At 39.8% G+C, this 17,514-nt stretch overlaps 1 protein-coding gene across 11 annotated transcripts in view; it reads right to left on the bottom strand.

Annotated features, from left to right (window-relative positions):
- The window catches only part of ps (RNA-binding protein Nova-1-like protein passilla), a 167,487-nt gene extending 154,238 nt beyond the window's left edge, over positions 1-13,249 (bottom strand). For 8 of the 11 annotated variants that reach the window (XR_011392269.1, XR_011392272.1, XR_011392270.1 and 5 more), the window contains exons 1-2: positions 12,973-13,244; positions 887-1,039 (exon numbers count right to left, since the gene is read on the bottom strand). Coding sequence is in view for 4 of the 11 variants with exons in the window: in XM_070087270.1 (XP_069943371.1) it covers positions 887-1,039; positions 12,973-13,171 (352 nt within the window). In the remaining 7 variants the exon portion in view is untranslated. Of the gene's footprint in view, positions 1-886; positions 1,040-12,972 lie in introns of all 11 variants that reach the window. The other 3 variants (XR_011392267.1, XM_070087269.1, XM_070087267.1) reach the window with 2 other exon arrangements.
- Positions 13,250-17,514: the final 4,265 nt, after the last annotated feature.

The raw sequence follows: 17,514 nt of genomic DNA, 5'->3' as shown, positions 1-17,514 counted from the left end.
TACCATATCTGAGTAATTGAAATTTCTCATCGTTGAACTTCATATTGTTTTCTGCAGCCCACTGCAGCCTGGTTTGTTTACATAACTTTGTGCCTGTCCTCTCTCATGTACTCATTCTCTCTCTCTCTCTTTTATTTGTTTTATCTTGTTTACTCACTCCTGACCCTACATTAAGACTACAAATATTTTAAGGCAAGTAATGAGTGAGCTGTATGTGTATTTTATCGCTCTGGGATGCTTAAATATCATAGAATATCATGTGTCGGTGGGGTGGCCTGGCTGGCTACCATACATACCACACTTTTCTTACAATAAATACTACTCATCTCACCCTAGATTAAGACTACAAATATTTTAAGGTAAGCAATGAGTGAACTGTATACGCATTTTATCGCTCTGGGATGCTTAAATGCCATAGAATATTATATGTGGGTAGGGTGGCCTGGTATGGTAGCCTGGCTGACTACCATACATACCACACTTGATTTCATACAATAAATACTACTTGTCTCACCCTTGATTAAGACTACAAATATTTTAAGTAATGAATGCACTGTATGTGTATTTTACTTTTTTATTGCTTTTTAATATTAAGCCTAGTTCTATTGCTAACTTAATATATGTTAGTGTAAACTTGTTATCTAGTATTTGTATGCATTTACAAGTTGGAAAAAAAAGTGTTCCACTTTACGGCAATTTCCGCTTTACGGCGGTAGCCTGGAACCTAACCTGCCATATAAGTGGGGCCCTACTGTATATTTATTTTGATACCAGATGTACAGAAAAATCTTCATGGAAAAAACTTAATGCTGCCATAAAAAGAACAGTATTAAACAGGTATACAAATCACATTTTAATTATCAATCAGTTTTTTATTGTATTATACCTGGATAAAAGTCATTGGCCTTGGACATCTTGACTCGTGCACTGGTATCCTTCTGAAGTTGAGCAATGGTTTCACCACCTTTACCAATAATGGCACCAGCTGCAACACTTGGCACCAATATCTTCAAGTGGTACGTTCCTTCGCTCTGCATGTCTGAAAAGTACCACATAAATTAGGATTGTTTTATAGTGAGTAAAGATATTTGCAATGTAATATGGCAAACAAGGAAGAACAAAAAATAATGGTTTATGTATGGGTTACCAAAAACAACAACAAAAAATTACATATTTAAGAATACAGTATAGTTAGTGTTCAGCAGAAGTGTGGTTACAGGAGAGTGGGTGTGAGAGGGAGGAACAAATGGTGGAATGATATATGAGAGGGAGAGAAAAGAGAGAAAGAAGAGAGAAAGGGGAGAAAGGAGAGAGAGAAAGGAGAGAGAGAAAGGAGAGAGAGAAAGGAGAGAGACAAAGGAGAGAGAAAGGAGAGAGAGAAAGGAGAGAGAGAAAGGAGAGAGAGAAAGGAGAGACAGGCAAGGGCAAGGAGGAGGTGTTGCTGTGTGCTTCTCTAAAAGTGTTCATGCCCAGCACATTGATGTTGCCACCCCTACACATCTTGAAATGATGTTCTTCAAGCTCTGTATAAACACTAGTACCTCTGTACTAGCATGTGCAATGTACAGACCTCAGTGGCAACATGCAGACCCTATCAACTTCCTAATGGAAAATATTGACTCCCTTCTGCTACAACACAACTGTCAACATATTATAATTGTTGGTGACCTCAACCAGTACCTTATACAGAGGGACTTTGATGACCTTCTTGCAGTATTTGACATGAGAAACTTTGTTGATTTCCCTACTCATATCTCTGGCTCCTCCCTTGACCCAGTAGTGAGTGATCTGGCAGAAGGCATAGTCACTTGTCAACCCCTCGGCTACGTTGGATCGTCTGACCACAAGGCTGTTTTTACTACACTTAAGATCCCAACAGAATGAGGTGAGGAGTCCACACGCACAACCTGGCTATGGGAGAGGTAATTGGCCAACCCTTTGCTCTGAGCTCGCCACCACTGACTGGAATGCTCTTCTCCAAGGGGATGTTGACAACCAAGTGAAAGCCTTCACTGGACACATCCTTAATCTACAACAAGAACTCATTCCTCACCGGCAATATGTGACGAAGCCTACAGATCAGCCTTGGTTTGGCTTTCATTGTAGAGAGGCTGCTACTGCTAAGTACAAAGCATGGCGAAGGTATAAGAGACATCCTACCACCTATAACAGGGACTTGCACATGCAAGCCTGTAGGCATATGGGTGATGTTCAAAAGTGGGCCACTGCTAAATGGGAGGTGGACACTAAAAGAAAGTTAGCATCAGGTAGGGTAGGCTCCAAAACCTGGTGGTCCCTGGTCAAGGACAGACAAGGTTATCTGCCTGATGAACTTATTCCACCTCTAAATCGACAGGATGGGACCACCTCTACTAGTAGTCAAAAGAAGGCGGACCTCTTTGCTGAACACTTTGCTACCAAAATGCAAGTTCCTGATCCACCAAGGGACCCTCCTTGGCTAGCTGTAAGAACTGTGTCAAAACTGTCAGTGGTGACAATAAGGCAGGAGGAGGTGCATTTCTTACTTAAATCACTTGACCAAGAAAAGGCTGTGGGCCCAGACAAGTTGAGCCCAAGATTGTTGAGAAGATGTGCAGACCAGCTGCAGCACCTCTAACTCGCATCTTTCAGCACTGCCCAGTACAGTGTAAATGGCCCTCTCTATGGAAAGAGGCAAATGTAGTCCCTGTTCACAAAAAGAAGAGCAGAGCAGAAATCAGCAACTACAGACCAGTGTCACTCCTGTCAATCACTGGTAAGATCCTTGAGACAATAATCTCAAGACAAATGACAGTTTTTTGACTACCACTCACTACTTTGTGATCGTCAACATGGCTTCAGGAAAGGTTACTCTGCTGCTGATCTGTTGTTAAACCTCTCCACTAAGTGGCACCAGTCACTGGATGAATCCAAAGTCAGCTGTGTGGTAGCACTGGACATTGCTGGCGCTTTCGACCGGGTGTAGCACCAGGGCCTCTTAGTAAAACTTCAAGCACTGGGAATTGCAGGCTCTACGCTATGTCTCCTCAGTGACTACCTTCATGGTACATCTCTAAGTGTAGTTCTCAATGGAATGGAATCAGCAAGACATCCTATTGGGGCAAGTGTTCCCCAAGGAAGCGTGCTGGGTCCATTGTTATGGAATGTCTACTTCAACGACCTTCTTCATCTCATCCCAGAATCACATGCATATGCAGACGACTGTACACTGACATTCACTTATCCAAGAGAAGAAATGCCAGCTGCTCTAAGCTACATCAATCACCAGCTGAGAGCTATATCAGCTTGGGGAAATAGATGGCAAGTAACATTTGCACCTGAGAAAACGCAAATGATGATCGTCTCTAGGCACCATGATGGTAATGCTGGTGCAGTAGTAAGGATGAATGGGAGGATGTTGGCACCTGGAGAAGATGATGATATCCTTGGGGTGAAATTTGACTCCAAACTAACCATGAAGAACCATGTTGTAAATCTTGCAAACAAGGCAGCCAGGAAGCTTACAGCACTTCGCCGTATCTCCCATCTGCTTGACAGTAGGGGTTGCAAGATCCTGTACGAGGCACAAGTACACTCACACCTTGAGTATGCTCCACTTTCTTGGTTTGCCTGCCCCCCCTCTCATCTGCGACTGCTTGACAGAGTAGAGAACAGAGCAAGACGTCTCATCTCTCGCCTGGACCCATCCTGGATAGATCTGTCATTTCAGCAGAGCCTTCAACATAGGAGGGATGTGGGTGGCCTTACTGTTATGTACAAGGCCAATATTGTCAAAATACCACACTTGGATCCACTTCGAGGACAGCGTGAAACAAGCTTTTATGCCACAAAACGGGCAGAAAGCAGCAACTTCACCCTGGCTGTACCCTTCTCCAGAACATCACTCCATCTGAGATCATACATACCCAGGATGACTCGAGTATGGAACACATTCGTACAGCATAATGATGTCAACGAGATAAAGTCAGTTGATCAAATGAAAATGCTGGCCCACAGATGGCTCCATCTTCATCCTGTTCCCTACTTGTATGTCTCATAACAATAAAAATGCTTTCAAATGAGCTGATGTAGGTAACAGCTCTTAGCTTGCCAATAAAGTTAGGAATCTTTAACCTGTAAATAGCTTGTCAATAAAGCTAGGGATCCTTAACCTTGTCAAACCCTGTATAAAAAAAAAAAAAAAAAAGAGAAAGAGCAGTAAGAGAGAAAAAGTTAGCATATGAGAGGTTTTTACAAAGTAGAAGTGATGCAAGGAGGGAGGAGTATATGGAGAGAAAAAGAGTGGTTAAGAGAGTGGTGAAGGAATGTAAAAGGAAAGTAAACGAGTGGGTGAGATGCTCTCAACAAACTTGGGTGAGAATAAGAAAAGTTAAGAAAGCCTAGGAAACAAATGGATTTGACAGTTAAAAATAGAAGAGGAGAGTTATTAGATGGAGAGTTGGAAATATCGGGAAGATGGAGGAAACATTTTGAGGAACTGCTAAATGAAGATAGGGAAGCAGTGATTTCGTGAATCTTGTAGGAGCGAGGAAGAGCCAGTTGTGAGTGTAGGGAAGGTGCACGAGGCAATGGGTAGAATGAAATGGGTAGAATGGGACGAAGACAGAAATATTAAAAGCAGGTGGGGATATAGTTTTAGAAGGGTTGTTGTTTTATTTAATAAATGTATGGAAGAGGGGAAGGTACCTATGGAGTGGCAGAGAGCATGCATAGTTCTTTTGTTTAACCCTTTCAGGGTTTCCAACACACTAGTAGAGCTTATGCACCAGGGCTATCGACGTACTAGAACGTCTAAATTCTAGTGCCTTCAAATCTAGCGAGAGAAAGCTGGTAGGCCTACATATGAAAGAATGGGTCTATGTGATCAGTGTGCACAGTATAAAAAAAATCCTGCAGCACACAGTGCATAATGAGAAAAAAAAAAAAACTCCGACCGTGTTTTTGGTTTAAAACAGCGACTTTGCAGTGTATTTTCGTATGGTATTTATGGTTGTATTCTAGTTTTCCTGGTCTCATTTTATAGAATGGAAGACATATTACAGAAATTGAGATAATTTTGATTGGTTTCATAATGAAAAGTACCTTGAAATTGAGCTCAAAGTAGCAGAAATATTCAATTTTTACCAAATTTCAAAAGTAAACAAATCATGCCAAGCGTCCAATATACGTCAACTGGCGAGCCTAATATTCTTCCACAAGTGCACTGATATTATTTATAACATTTCTACATTAATGCAGTAGTCTGCATAACAGTAAATCTTTTCTTTTTTGTGAGAATAAAAATTCAAAGTGGAAAGCAAAAGAGATTCAAGAGGGGCCTGGGGACATGACTAATGAACAGAGAAAATGTTATTTTAGTGCCAGTAATGTCTGTCTTGCTTATTCTGGACCCTATTTGGAAATTGGCATCTTCTGAAATTTGTGTGAAATTGGCAAAATTGCCAATTTCTGACCACTTTATTGGATAGTTGAAATCGGTAAATGGGTGGTTTCTTGTACTCATTCAATAGAAAAAATGGAGTTCTAGTGAAATAGATATGATTTTTGTCAACTAGCACACTGAAATTGGCCGGAAATAGGGCTCAAAGTGGGCGAAATCGCCGATGCGTAAACATTGTAAAGACCACTAACTTCGCGAGAGCATAATTCCATAAGTTTTCCATCAAATTTCATACTTTTGGTGTCATTATGATCGGGAAAAGATTCTCCGTCATTTCATAAGAAAAAAAAAATTCTGAAAAATTTTCAACCCTGAGAACAAATTTATGAGATGGCCTCTCGACCCTGAAAGGGTTAAAGGCAAAGGGGACAAAAGTGTGGGGAAAAATTATAGGGGAATAAGCCTGTTGAGTATGCTTGGTAAAGTCTATGGCAGTTATTACTGAAAGAATTAAGCGTAAGACAGAGCAGGATCACAGATGAACTAGAAGGCTTTAGGAAGGGTAGGGGATGTGCAGCCCAAGTGTTTATAGTGAAACACATAGGTGAAATGTATTTAGATAAGGGTAGAGGTTTTCATTGTATTTATGAGTTCTGAAAAGGCATATGATAGGGGACAATGTGGCAGATGTTGCAAATGTATGGAATAGGTGGTAGGTTACTGAAAGCAATTAAGAGTTTTTAGAAGGATAGTGAGGCTCAGGTTAGAGAATGAAGGAGAGGGGGAGATTACTTCCCAGTAAAAGTAGGCCTTAGACAGGGATGCATGATGTCACCATGATTGCTCAATATATTTATAGATGGGGTTGTAAGAGAAGTGAATGCTCAGGTGTTGGTAAGAGGTATGCAATTAACCCTTTTGGTGTTGGTCCTGGTTATATAATGGCTTTGAAGCCAGTTGGTCAGCTCACTAAGATAAGCTGTTATATAAAAAATCCTGCAGCCTGCAATGCATAAGAAAAAACTAACCAAGTTTATGGTTTAAAACAGACTTTATGGTGTATTTTTGTATGGTTTTTATAGCTTATTCCTGGTTTCTTGGTCTCACTTGATAGAATGGAAGACATATTACAGAAATAGAGATGACTTTAATTGGTTTCAGGACTGTAAGTAGCTTGAAACTGAGCTCAAATTAGTGGAAATGTTCAATTATTGCCAATAATCTAGAGCACACAAATGATGTCACTTGTCCAAAATGCGTCCAGGTTGCCAGTCTAATACACATTTATGAAGGTACTGACATTATTTATACAATATTTCAAAACAGTAAATCTTTTTTTTTTTTTTTGTGTAAATAAAAATTCAAAATGTAAAGCAACAGGCCTGGAGATGTGGCTAAGGAACAGAGAAAATGTTTTTTTTTTTTTGTGCCAGGAATGTCTACAGTGTTCATTCTGGACTATTTTTAAATTAGCAATTTATTAATTTTGTGTGAAATTGGCCAAATTACCAATTTCTGATCACTTTACTGGGTAGCTGAAACAGGTAAATGGGCAGTGTCTTGTACTCAATTGATAGAATAAAAGGAATATTAGTGAAATAGCTATGAGTTTGGCTGACTGGAACAATGGAATTGGCCAAAAATAGGGCACAAAGTAGGCAAAACTGCTGATGCATAAATATCGCTGAGACTGTTAACTTTGCAAGCACATAATTCCCTAAGTTTTCCATCGAATTTCGCACTTTCGGTTTCATTACCTTCGGAAAAAGATTCTGTATCATTTCATATTTATTCGTTGACCCTCAGAGCAAGTTTGAGATCAGGGGTCCCAACCCTGAAAGGGCTAAGAGATAAAGAATCTAACACAAAGTGGGAGTTATCACAGCTGCTTTTTTGCTGATGACACGCTTTTGGGAGATTCTAAGGGAAGTTGCTGAGGCTGATGAATGATTTTGGAAGGGCAAGTAAAAGAAGGAAATTAAAAGTGACTGTAGGAAAGAGCACGGTGATAACAAAAAATTTATGTGATGAAAAATAAGAAATCATATTGGAGGGAGGGAGTATGGAGGAAGTGAATGTACTCAGATATTTGGGAGAGGACTTGTCAGCAGATGGGTCTATGAAAGACAAGGTGAATCATCGAAGTGATGAGGAAAAAAAGGTGAGTGGAGCACTGAGCAGTCTGTGGAAATACAGACCGTTATCCATGGAGGCAAAGGGGGAAATGTATGAGATAGTGGTACCAATGCTCTTATATGGGTACGACGTTATGGATGGTGAATGCTGCAACAAGAAGGCTGAAGGCAGTGTAGATGTATATGAGAGCAATGTGCAGTGTGAATGTAATACAGAGAATCCATAGCTTGGAGATTATGTCAGCATAGTTGCTGATCCCCTACGTATGCTGTATATGTTATCCGAGTATCATAGTTAGTATCATCCATATGTTTTATATAGACGACCCCTTGCTAGATTTAGCAGCTAGCATGTGTGACATCACGTGATGCCGCATGCGAGCGTCAGACGCGCGGCCCCTCTCTCAGTCCACGGACAGACCTACAGTCGGTTACAGGCACACTGGGCTCCCCTCTCACACTCTGCTAATATAAGTGTTACACCCCAACAAATGTGTTTATCTCCAACCATCATATCTCCACAAACCCTCTCAACAATTAGGGGGAGGTATGGGGTTTCTAAAAGTATTATTCTGAGGGCAGAGGAAGAGTTGTTGAGGTGGTTTGGACATTTAGAGAGGGTGGAAGAAAACAGAATAACGTGGAGGGCATATAAATCTGTAATGGAATAAAGGCAGGGCAGTCTTAGGAAAGGGTGGGAAGGAGAGGGTAAAGGAGGTTTTGCATATGAGGGGCTTGAACTTCCAGCAAGCGTGTGTAAGTGTTAGATAGGAGCAAGCGGAAACTTATAGTTTTTTCAACTTTGTGTGCTATTGGAGTGTGAGTAAAGTAATACTTATGAAGAGATACAAGGAAACTAGTTAGCCGGATTTAGCCCTGGAGGTGGGAAGTACAGTGCCTGCTCTCTGAAGAAGGGGTGTTGGTATGTTGCAGTTTTTTAACTGTATTGTAGGCATGCCTCTGACAAGACAGTGACAGAACTAATGATGATGACGAAAGTGCTTCTTTTACATGTCACCCTGCCTTGGTGGGAAGTGGCCTATTTGTTAAAAATAAAATATTTATAAATTTGAGATTACCAGTTTAAAATTTTGAAAATACAGCTACTCTCATAAATCAGTCAGATTAGATTTCCCAAATACAATTACAGATCACTGCAAATTTCAGCCTATAAACCAGCATAACCAACATAAAACTGGTTTATCTAAAACAGCACATTAACCTTTCCCTTAAAATAAATGGGTTACATATTTATTTGTCTATTAAAAGCAGAAAAGCTGTAAAAATAAATGTATACCACCAATGAATAAAATTTCTAATTTTTCTAATGTCAAAGCAAATAAATTTCTGAAAAGCATATCGTCACATTCACTCCATTTTTAGCCCTTTCAGGGTCCGTCCCGTAGATCTACGGCTTTATGTTCAGGGTCCAAACCGTAGATCTACGCCACGAGCTCAGCTCAATCTGATAAACTGTGAGTGGTAAATTTGGGCCTAGATATAAGAGAATACATCTATGTGGTATGTGTGCACCACATAAAACAAATCCTGCAGCACACTGTGTATAATGAGAGAAAAAAACTGAGACTGTGATTTTCGATTAAAACAGCGACTTTGCAGTGTTTTTTCGTATGTTTTTTATAGTTGTATTTGCGATTTCTTGGTCTCATTTGATAGAATGGAAGACATATTACAGAGAGATAATTTTGATTGGTTTTAGCACTGGAAATAGCTTGAAACTGAGCTCAAAGTAGCGGAAATGTTAAATTTTTGCCGATGTTCAAGAGTAAACAAACGACCTCACACGTCTAATACACGCCAGCTAGTGGGTCTAATATACATTCACAAATGTGATGATATTTATACAATTATTACAGTATTGCATAACAGTATATCTTCTATTTTTTGGTGTGAATAAAAATTCATTATGTGAATAAAAAATCAAAATGGAATTTATTTGTAACGCCTCAAAACATAACTAATGAACAGAGGAAATGTTAGTTTGGTGCCAGGAATACCTACATTGTTTATTCTGGACCCTATTTTGAAATTGGAATATTTTGAACTTTGTGTTAAATTGGCCAAATTACCAATTTCCAATCACTTTATTTTGTGGTTGAAACAGTTGACTTGGCGATTTCTTGTGCTCAATCGATAGAATAGAAGTAATACTAGTGAAATAGCTCAGAATTTGGTCGACTGGAATAATGTAATTGGGCCTAAAATGGGAGTCAAACCATATACCCCCGGCCGGGATTGAACCCGCGGTCATAGTCTCAAAACTCCAGCCCATCGCGTTAGCCACTAGACCAGCTAGCCACAATAAGATTCATCCAACTAGGTATATTTCTACACCATAGGAAGGTTAGCACAGGCACCAGTGACCACAAATGCAAGTTTTTACAGACGAATCTCCAGCTAGTGTGGCCGTGACGAACTCTAGCTCAAGTCTCTTCACTGCTGTCAACATGACTCAAGAAATTGTAATGACATGATTGCAAACAAACCATACCCCCGGCCGGGCTTGAACCCGCGGTCATAGAGTCTCAAAACTCCAGCCCGTCGCGTTAGCCACTAGACCAGCTAGCCACAATAAGATTCATCCAACTAGGTATATTTCTACACCATAGGAAGGTTAGCACAGGAACCACTGTGACCACAAATGCAAGTTTTTACAGACGAATCTCCAGCTAGCGTGGCCGTGACGAACTCTAGCTCAAGTCCCTTCACTGCCGTCAACATGACTCTTATTGTGGCTAGCTGGTCTAGTGGCTAACACGACGGGCTGGAGTTTTGAGATTCTATGACCGCGGGTTCAATCCCGGCCGGGGGTATGGTTTGTTTGCAATCGTGTCATTACGATTTCTTGAGTCATGGGAGTCAAAGTCGGCAAAATCGCCGATTCGTAAATATCGCTGACACGTCAAAATTCGCAAGAGCATAATTTCATCATTTTTCCATCAAATTTCGTACCTTTTCTTTTATTACCTTCACAAAAAGATTCTCTACCATTTCATAAGAAAAAATAACAATTTTTTTTTTTTTAAATTCTTGGACACTAGAGCACCACTTCAGATTTTGGCCTTGGACCCTGAAAGGGTTAATAAAAGCAGCATCTCATGCAAGTATACATCTGACAGTTTAAAAAAATGAAGAAAATGACACACTATAACTATAGAGTAAGGAAAGGTGCTCACATTTTTTATACCAGTATACCAGCCAAGAAAAATTTATAAGTAAATACACATGACATCTTAGGACTCTGGTGCAATTGTGAGGAATATGATTGAGCCATATCTACCTAATTCACGGATAAATGGTACAAGCCCTTCTCTCTGTGATTTCCTGAAGGTGAACAATACAGATGTGTGGGACAGAGAAAATAGAAAACATATGCCATCACTCACAGTGACATACATGTACATATATTTCATACCAATCCCATGATAGCATGACAAGAGGTGACAATACTGACGACCATACAAATGCAACCGTGTGCAGTTAAACCTTTACTGTTAAACATATTAAAAATCCTTAATACATTTTCTTATTGAAAGCCTTGAAGGAGGACCCCTATAAATTAAACAAGTATATATATGCATGGAGGAGTACAGGAATTCTCTCTCTCTCTCGCCTGAGTATCAGTGATAAATTTCCCCCGTTCTCTCTGGGGCACTTGTTCTCATCTATTTTGCCTGCCAGGCACCTGTTCATCAGCTTACTTTTAACAAGCTCTATTTTTTCACACTCTGTGGATAATTCTGAAAATACGGTCTTTGGTGGAAAACCAACTACTGAACTCAGGTGGGGGTGTGAGCGTCCCGCTCTGCTGGGGCTTGGCAAGGGGGCTCACCAGATCTAACTGGAAACCAAGTTTCTATCTATTTACAAAGGAACTTTTGTTCCTTTTTCTTTCATCACCCAGCTCTGAGCAACAAATCTTCCTCATGCCATCGAGAAGTACCGAATTGACTGGATATTATCAGCAAGTTATTTATATCCCTGTATTTGTGTGTTTTCCACATGTTCACCTCAATAATATCCCCTAATTCTAAGCCTTGCATCATGCCTCTGCTTTCCAACATATTAATGTCCATTCTGTAATATGGGGCCGAGAGCTGAGCAGTGTGATCTAAATGAGGCGTTACTAAAGATAACATTATGATAAACAACAATTATTCTTGTTAAATATACAATTTTTTACAAATTTACATAAGGTTTTCATTAAGCAATATTCTTTTCAAGGGATGCCTTGATACTTATGAATGGCTCTTGATACATGAAACAGGAGCATCCATTCCCTTCCTTGGATCAAACCCATGCCTGTATGACTCGTAGGGGTTTAGTACGTGCCCATGAATATATTAGTCAAGTGCATAAGTATTAAATGCAAAAGTAGCAATGCATAAAGGATCCCAATGGAAATAAGTCACTGACTTTTTTTTGGGTTATCCTAGGTTTTCTACACATATGCTGATATGTATAATAATCTATGTAAGTGTATTTGTGTATACCTGAATAAACTTACTAATGAGTTAATTGAGTATAAATCAACAAAACCATATAGTTTATTTTCATTGGGGTTTTACTGAAGTCTGTGGCATTTGACACATTCTCCATTGCAAATGCAATAAATTCTCAAACATTTTTAATAGCTTAGGTGCAATAAATAATCAAAGAAGTAGGAAAAGATGGAGCAATAGCAGGGGGGTCTCAGAGTCCTCTAGCTAAAGAATGTGTAATGGTGCAAAAACAAGCAGAAACATGTTAATGATACAAGTAGGATGTTAATGATGCAAGTTAAGCATGGGGATGATAATGGTGCAAGTGTTAAGCATGGGGATGATAATGGTGCAAATGTCTGAAGTGGGAGAATAATGATCCAAATGTGTGAGCAAGGAGACTGATGATGTTTTTTTTTTATTTAGGCCTCACATTATTTCAAAAGCTTTCACAATTGTTTTATATAGTAAATTATGCAAAATCAAACCTAGGATAACTCAATCAAGTTCTACAGTGACTTATTTCCAGGGAGATGTTAATGTATATGCGTTTGTGTGTGGAGAATGGTGTTGAGGGTGCAAGAGTGTGAGCAAGGTGATGCTGGTGATGCCACAGTAAGGGTGAAGGATGACAGTGACGCAGGCGCAGCCATGGCACAGACAACGCGTCTCCTAAAGCGATCGAAGCTACGCCATGATCCGCCCCCCCCCCCCACCCGTTACACCATTTACCCTAGGCTCCTTACTTCCGCCTCTTCCGCATTCTACATGGCCTAGAGATTTGTCTGGAAAAAAGCAGCGTGTGGAGACAAAGTTTTCACTAATATTTGCCAGGTGATCCAACAAAAAGATGCCTGGGTCGGAGGCTGGTAAGGGGGACCCCCCGCCAACTCTGATCGCCTGAAACTTATGTACAACGTGCAAACGTTCTTTACTAACATTATAATTAGCTTACCTGGTATATAATGTGATCGCTTGGACATAGCATCGTCTGAATCGATGTCTAGCGGCCTTTTCCTGGAGTCAGGAGTACCAGGAGATGGGATACACTCCTCCATGTTTGATTCTGAAGCCATGTTGTACAGATGACGCCCACTGCGCCTGCGCCACCACTCCTCGCTGCCAAGTCTACATAATACACTTTCAATTTTCATTTATTTTAACATTTTATTTCATCCCATTCACAATTCTACGTATATCAATCTTTACATCACATGCCCTAATTCAATAATGCAACCTCAAAAGTGTCTTTTCGAATGGATATCATGACGGTTGCTACGGTTGACTTGGCACCAATATAGTAAGATAGTAGTGGCTGCCTTCACACTGCGACTTCCTCAACTCTGACGCCATTTTATATTTTAATACATTTACATATAACTGACCGTAATTTGTAATATAATATACTAATTATCCAAAACGATGCAAATGTTTGTATAATATTCTGGCACCAGCCACTTAGTATACTATATACTGTTAAATGAATTCAGAAAAAACGGAAGCCATACTATTTTGATGGAAGGGTAAACTGAAAATAATAATAATGATTGATAACTATTTTTAATGTACTGTGTAACGAGGAGCCCAATTTGACAGTACCTTCGGTGAACTATCTAGGAATATAATTTGATCCTCACATCTCAATTAACGGTGAACGCAGCAGTAAAAAAAAAAAAAAAAAAGACAAATGTCAGGCTAAAGATTCTATTTGGATTATAGGTTAGAAAGCCAGGATAACCAAATAAATCTACCATGTATTTATTTGCATTGGGGTTTATAATCCTCTTTTCGAGGATACAACCCACAACAGTGGGCTAGCACCCAGTACTCACTTACTGTTAGGTGAATAAGGGCAACAATTATATTATAACCTTTATATTATAATAATATGGTAAAAGGGCCCCAATGGAAATAAGTCACTGTCTGACTTTTTTGGGTTATCCTAGGTTCTCTACACATATGCTCCCCTCAAGGAAGGTTCCTTGATGTTGGTGAGGGGCTCTTGATTTAGAGAATTGGATCTGTGATCCAGTTCCCCGAATTAAGCCTGAATGCCTTCCACATCCCCCCCAGGCGCTGTATAATCCTCCGGGTTTAGCGCTTCCCCCCTGATTTTAATAATAATAATACACATATGCTGCTATGTATGATAATTCTATGTAACTGTATTTGTGTATACCTGAATAAACTTACTTACAACAGGTATAGTGAAACCTGCCCGACGTCTCCTTGCATATTAGTAATTCAAATTCAAATTCAAATTCAAAGTTTATTCTCTATAAGGATTACAATGTTGAATTTACAGAATTTGGTTATTGTGTGGTTTACATGTAGTTAAATAATGATTACAGAGTGTACCACTAGAACGCCTAGCATGGCTAGGCATTTCGGGCAGACTTAGTTTAATTCTTTATTTTAAAATATTACAAATTATGAGGTAAGTTGGTATTATGGCTAAGTGACTAAATACTAGTTTGTGAGTTTAGCAATGTGAATGCTTTTGTTTTGGCGCAGTACATAGTTTCAGTATTGGAGTATCATAGGATTCATTATTTTAAGATTGAGATTAATATTTCTGTTTATGGTCAAATGGGTGAGTGAGTGTAAGTGTGAACCACCAGGTGGTATTCGTGTAGTTAGTTGATGGGGTGTATCAGGGAGATAAGATGTTTTCTAATGGTATTTTTAAAGGTGATGAATGTGTCTGCAGTTCTAGAGTCCTCAGGTAGGGTGTTCCAGATTTTAGGGCCTTTGACATACATTGAATTTTTGTAAAGGTTTAGTCGGACACGGGGAATGTCGTAGAGATGTTTGTGTCTGGTGTTATGCCTGTGGGTTCTGTCACAACTATCAAGAAAGCGTTTTAGGTCAAGGTTGATATTGGAGTTTAAGGTCCTGTAGATGTAGATTGCACAGTAGTAAGTGTGGATGTACTGAACAGGGAGTAAGTTTAGATCTATGAAGAGTGGGGGGGGGGTGTTGCCAGGGATGGGATTTAGTGATTATTCTTACTGCAGCTTTTTGTTGGGCTATTATTGGCTTTAGGTGTGTTGCTGCAGTTGATCCCCAAGCACAAATAGCATAGGTGAGGTATGGATAAATAAGTGAGTGGTATAGTGTGAGAAGGGCATTTTGCGGCACGTAGTATCGTATCTTGGAGAGGATCACAACCGTTTTGAATACTTTTTTGGTTATGTGTTGGATATGGGTGCTGAAATTCAGGTTGTTGTCAAGGTATAGGCCTAGGAATTTGCCCTCATTATGTCTGGTAATTAGAGTGTTGTCGATCTTAATGTAAATTTGTACCCCACTCGGTACATCATCAGATGCAGCATTCTTCACCTGACCTCAGCCGGACTATAAATACTCGCGTTCCTTCCACCCCAGGTAGTTCTGTTTGTGACTTGAAAAAGCCCACTGTGTGGGCGAAACGTAGTCAATAAAGGATCACATTATACTGCATTTGTGTTTATATTGCCACCGCCGGGTCACCATCTGGAGAAGACCCGGGCCGGAAGTACCGGCAAATTCAATTCGATTCAATTCAATTCAAGTTTATTCTCTATAATGGTTACAATATGGGGTTTACAGGTTTTGGGCATTTTGTGATTTGCATGTTATAAAATACTAATTACAGAGGGGGCCACTAGGGCACCTAGCATGGCTAGGCATTTCGAGCAGACGTAGATTAATTCTTAACATTAAATCCTTAAAGATTATGGTATTAAGGCTAAGTGACTACATCATAATTTGTGAGGTTAGCAATGTGAATGCTTTTGTTTTGGCACAATACAAGGTGTTTATATTTGAGTATCATAGGCGAGCTTATGACTAGTTAGGATTTATTATTTTAAGATTAAGATTAGTATTTCTGGGTTTATAGTCAGTGGGTGAGAGAGTGTAATTTTGAACCACCAAGTGGTTATCATGTAGTTAGTTGTCGGGGTGGATCAGGGAGATAAGATGTTTTCTAACTGTAGTTTTGAAAGTGATGAATGTGTCCGCAGTTCTTGAGTTTTCAAGTAAGGTGTTCCAGATTTTAGGTCCTTTAGAATACATTGAATTTTTGTAAAGGTTTAGTCGAACACGGGGAATGTCATGGAGAAGTTTGTGTCTGGTGTTATGCCTGTGGATCCTGTCACAACTATCAAGAAAGCGTTTTAGGTCAGGGTTAATATTGGAATTTAAAGTCCTGTAGATATAGATTGCACAGTAGTAAGTGTGGATGTTCTGAACAGGGAGTAAGTTTAGATCTATGAAGAGTGGGGGGGGGGGGTGTTGCCAGGGATGGGATGTAGGGATTATTCTTACTGAGGCTTTTTGTTGGGTTATTTATTGGCTTTAGGTGTGTTGCTGCAGTTGAACCCCAAGCACAGATAGCATAGGTGAGGTATGGATATATAAGTGAATGGTATAGTGTGAGAAGGGCAGTTTGCGGTACATAGTATCGTATCTTGGAGAGGATCCCCACCGTTTTGGATACTTTTTTGTTATGTGTTGGATATGGGTGCTGAAATTTAGGTTGTTGTCGAGGTATAGGCCAAGGAATTTGCCCTCATTATGTTTGGCAATTAGAGTGTTGTCGATCTTAATGTTAAGTTGCGCAACACCTGCTCTGCTACCAAACATAATATAGTAGGTTTTGCCAGTGTTAAGTGTAAGTTTATTGGCTGTCATCCAAGTCGATATTTTGAGCAGCTCCTGGTTAACAATGGTGTTGAGGGTGGCAAGATTAGGGTGGGAGATGACATAAGTCGTGTCATCAGCAAAGAGAATGGGTTTCAGGTGTTGGGATATGTTTGGAAGATCATTGATGTAAATGAGGAAGAGCAGGGGACCAAGGACACTTCCCTGCGGAACTCCAGTATCAAATGGCTGTGTTGTTGATGCTGTGTCTTTAATGGTGACATACTGATACCTATTAGAAAGGTAGGATTTAAAATATGCAAGCGCATGGCCTCTTATACCATAGTGATCAAGTTTGTGGAGTAGGATGCCGTGGTCTACTGTGTCAAACGCTTTTCTTAGGTCAATAAAAATTCCTAGCAGATATTCCTTATTTTCCAATGCTGTGTAAAGCAGATCTAGCATTTTTATAATTGCATCATTAGTGCTTTTATTTTTCCTGAATCCAAATTGGCAGGGGTTGAGTATGTTTTGTGACGTTATAAATTAATATAGTCTGTGCACGAGTTTCTCGAAGATTTTGGATAGCAATGGTAAGTTTGATATTGGCCTATAATTGTTTACATCTGTAGGGTCACCACCTTTATGTATTGGTGTAACCCTTGCCATCTTGAGTAGTGTCGGGAAGGTGCTAGTTTCTAGTGACTTGTTAAAAAGTAATGTAATAGCATGCGAAAGGACATGGGCCACTCGCTTGTACAATATTGGTGGGACGTGAGACAGATACCCCGAGTTATTTTTAAGTAACTTGATGATCGCGGTGACTTCCGTGGGCTCAGTTGGTACAAGATAGAAGGAATTTGGGAAATTC

Source organism: Cherax quadricarinatus, chromosome 21 (assembly GCF_038502225.1).
Source record: "Cherax quadricarinatus isolate ZL_2023a chromosome 21, ASM3850222v1, whole genome shotgun sequence".
NCBI classification, from domain to species: Eukaryota; Metazoa; Arthropoda; class Malacostraca; order Decapoda; family Parastacidae; genus Cherax; species Cherax quadricarinatus.
Note: the sequence above shows the minus strand (reverse complement) of the source record. Positions and strands in the feature narration are given on the sequence as shown.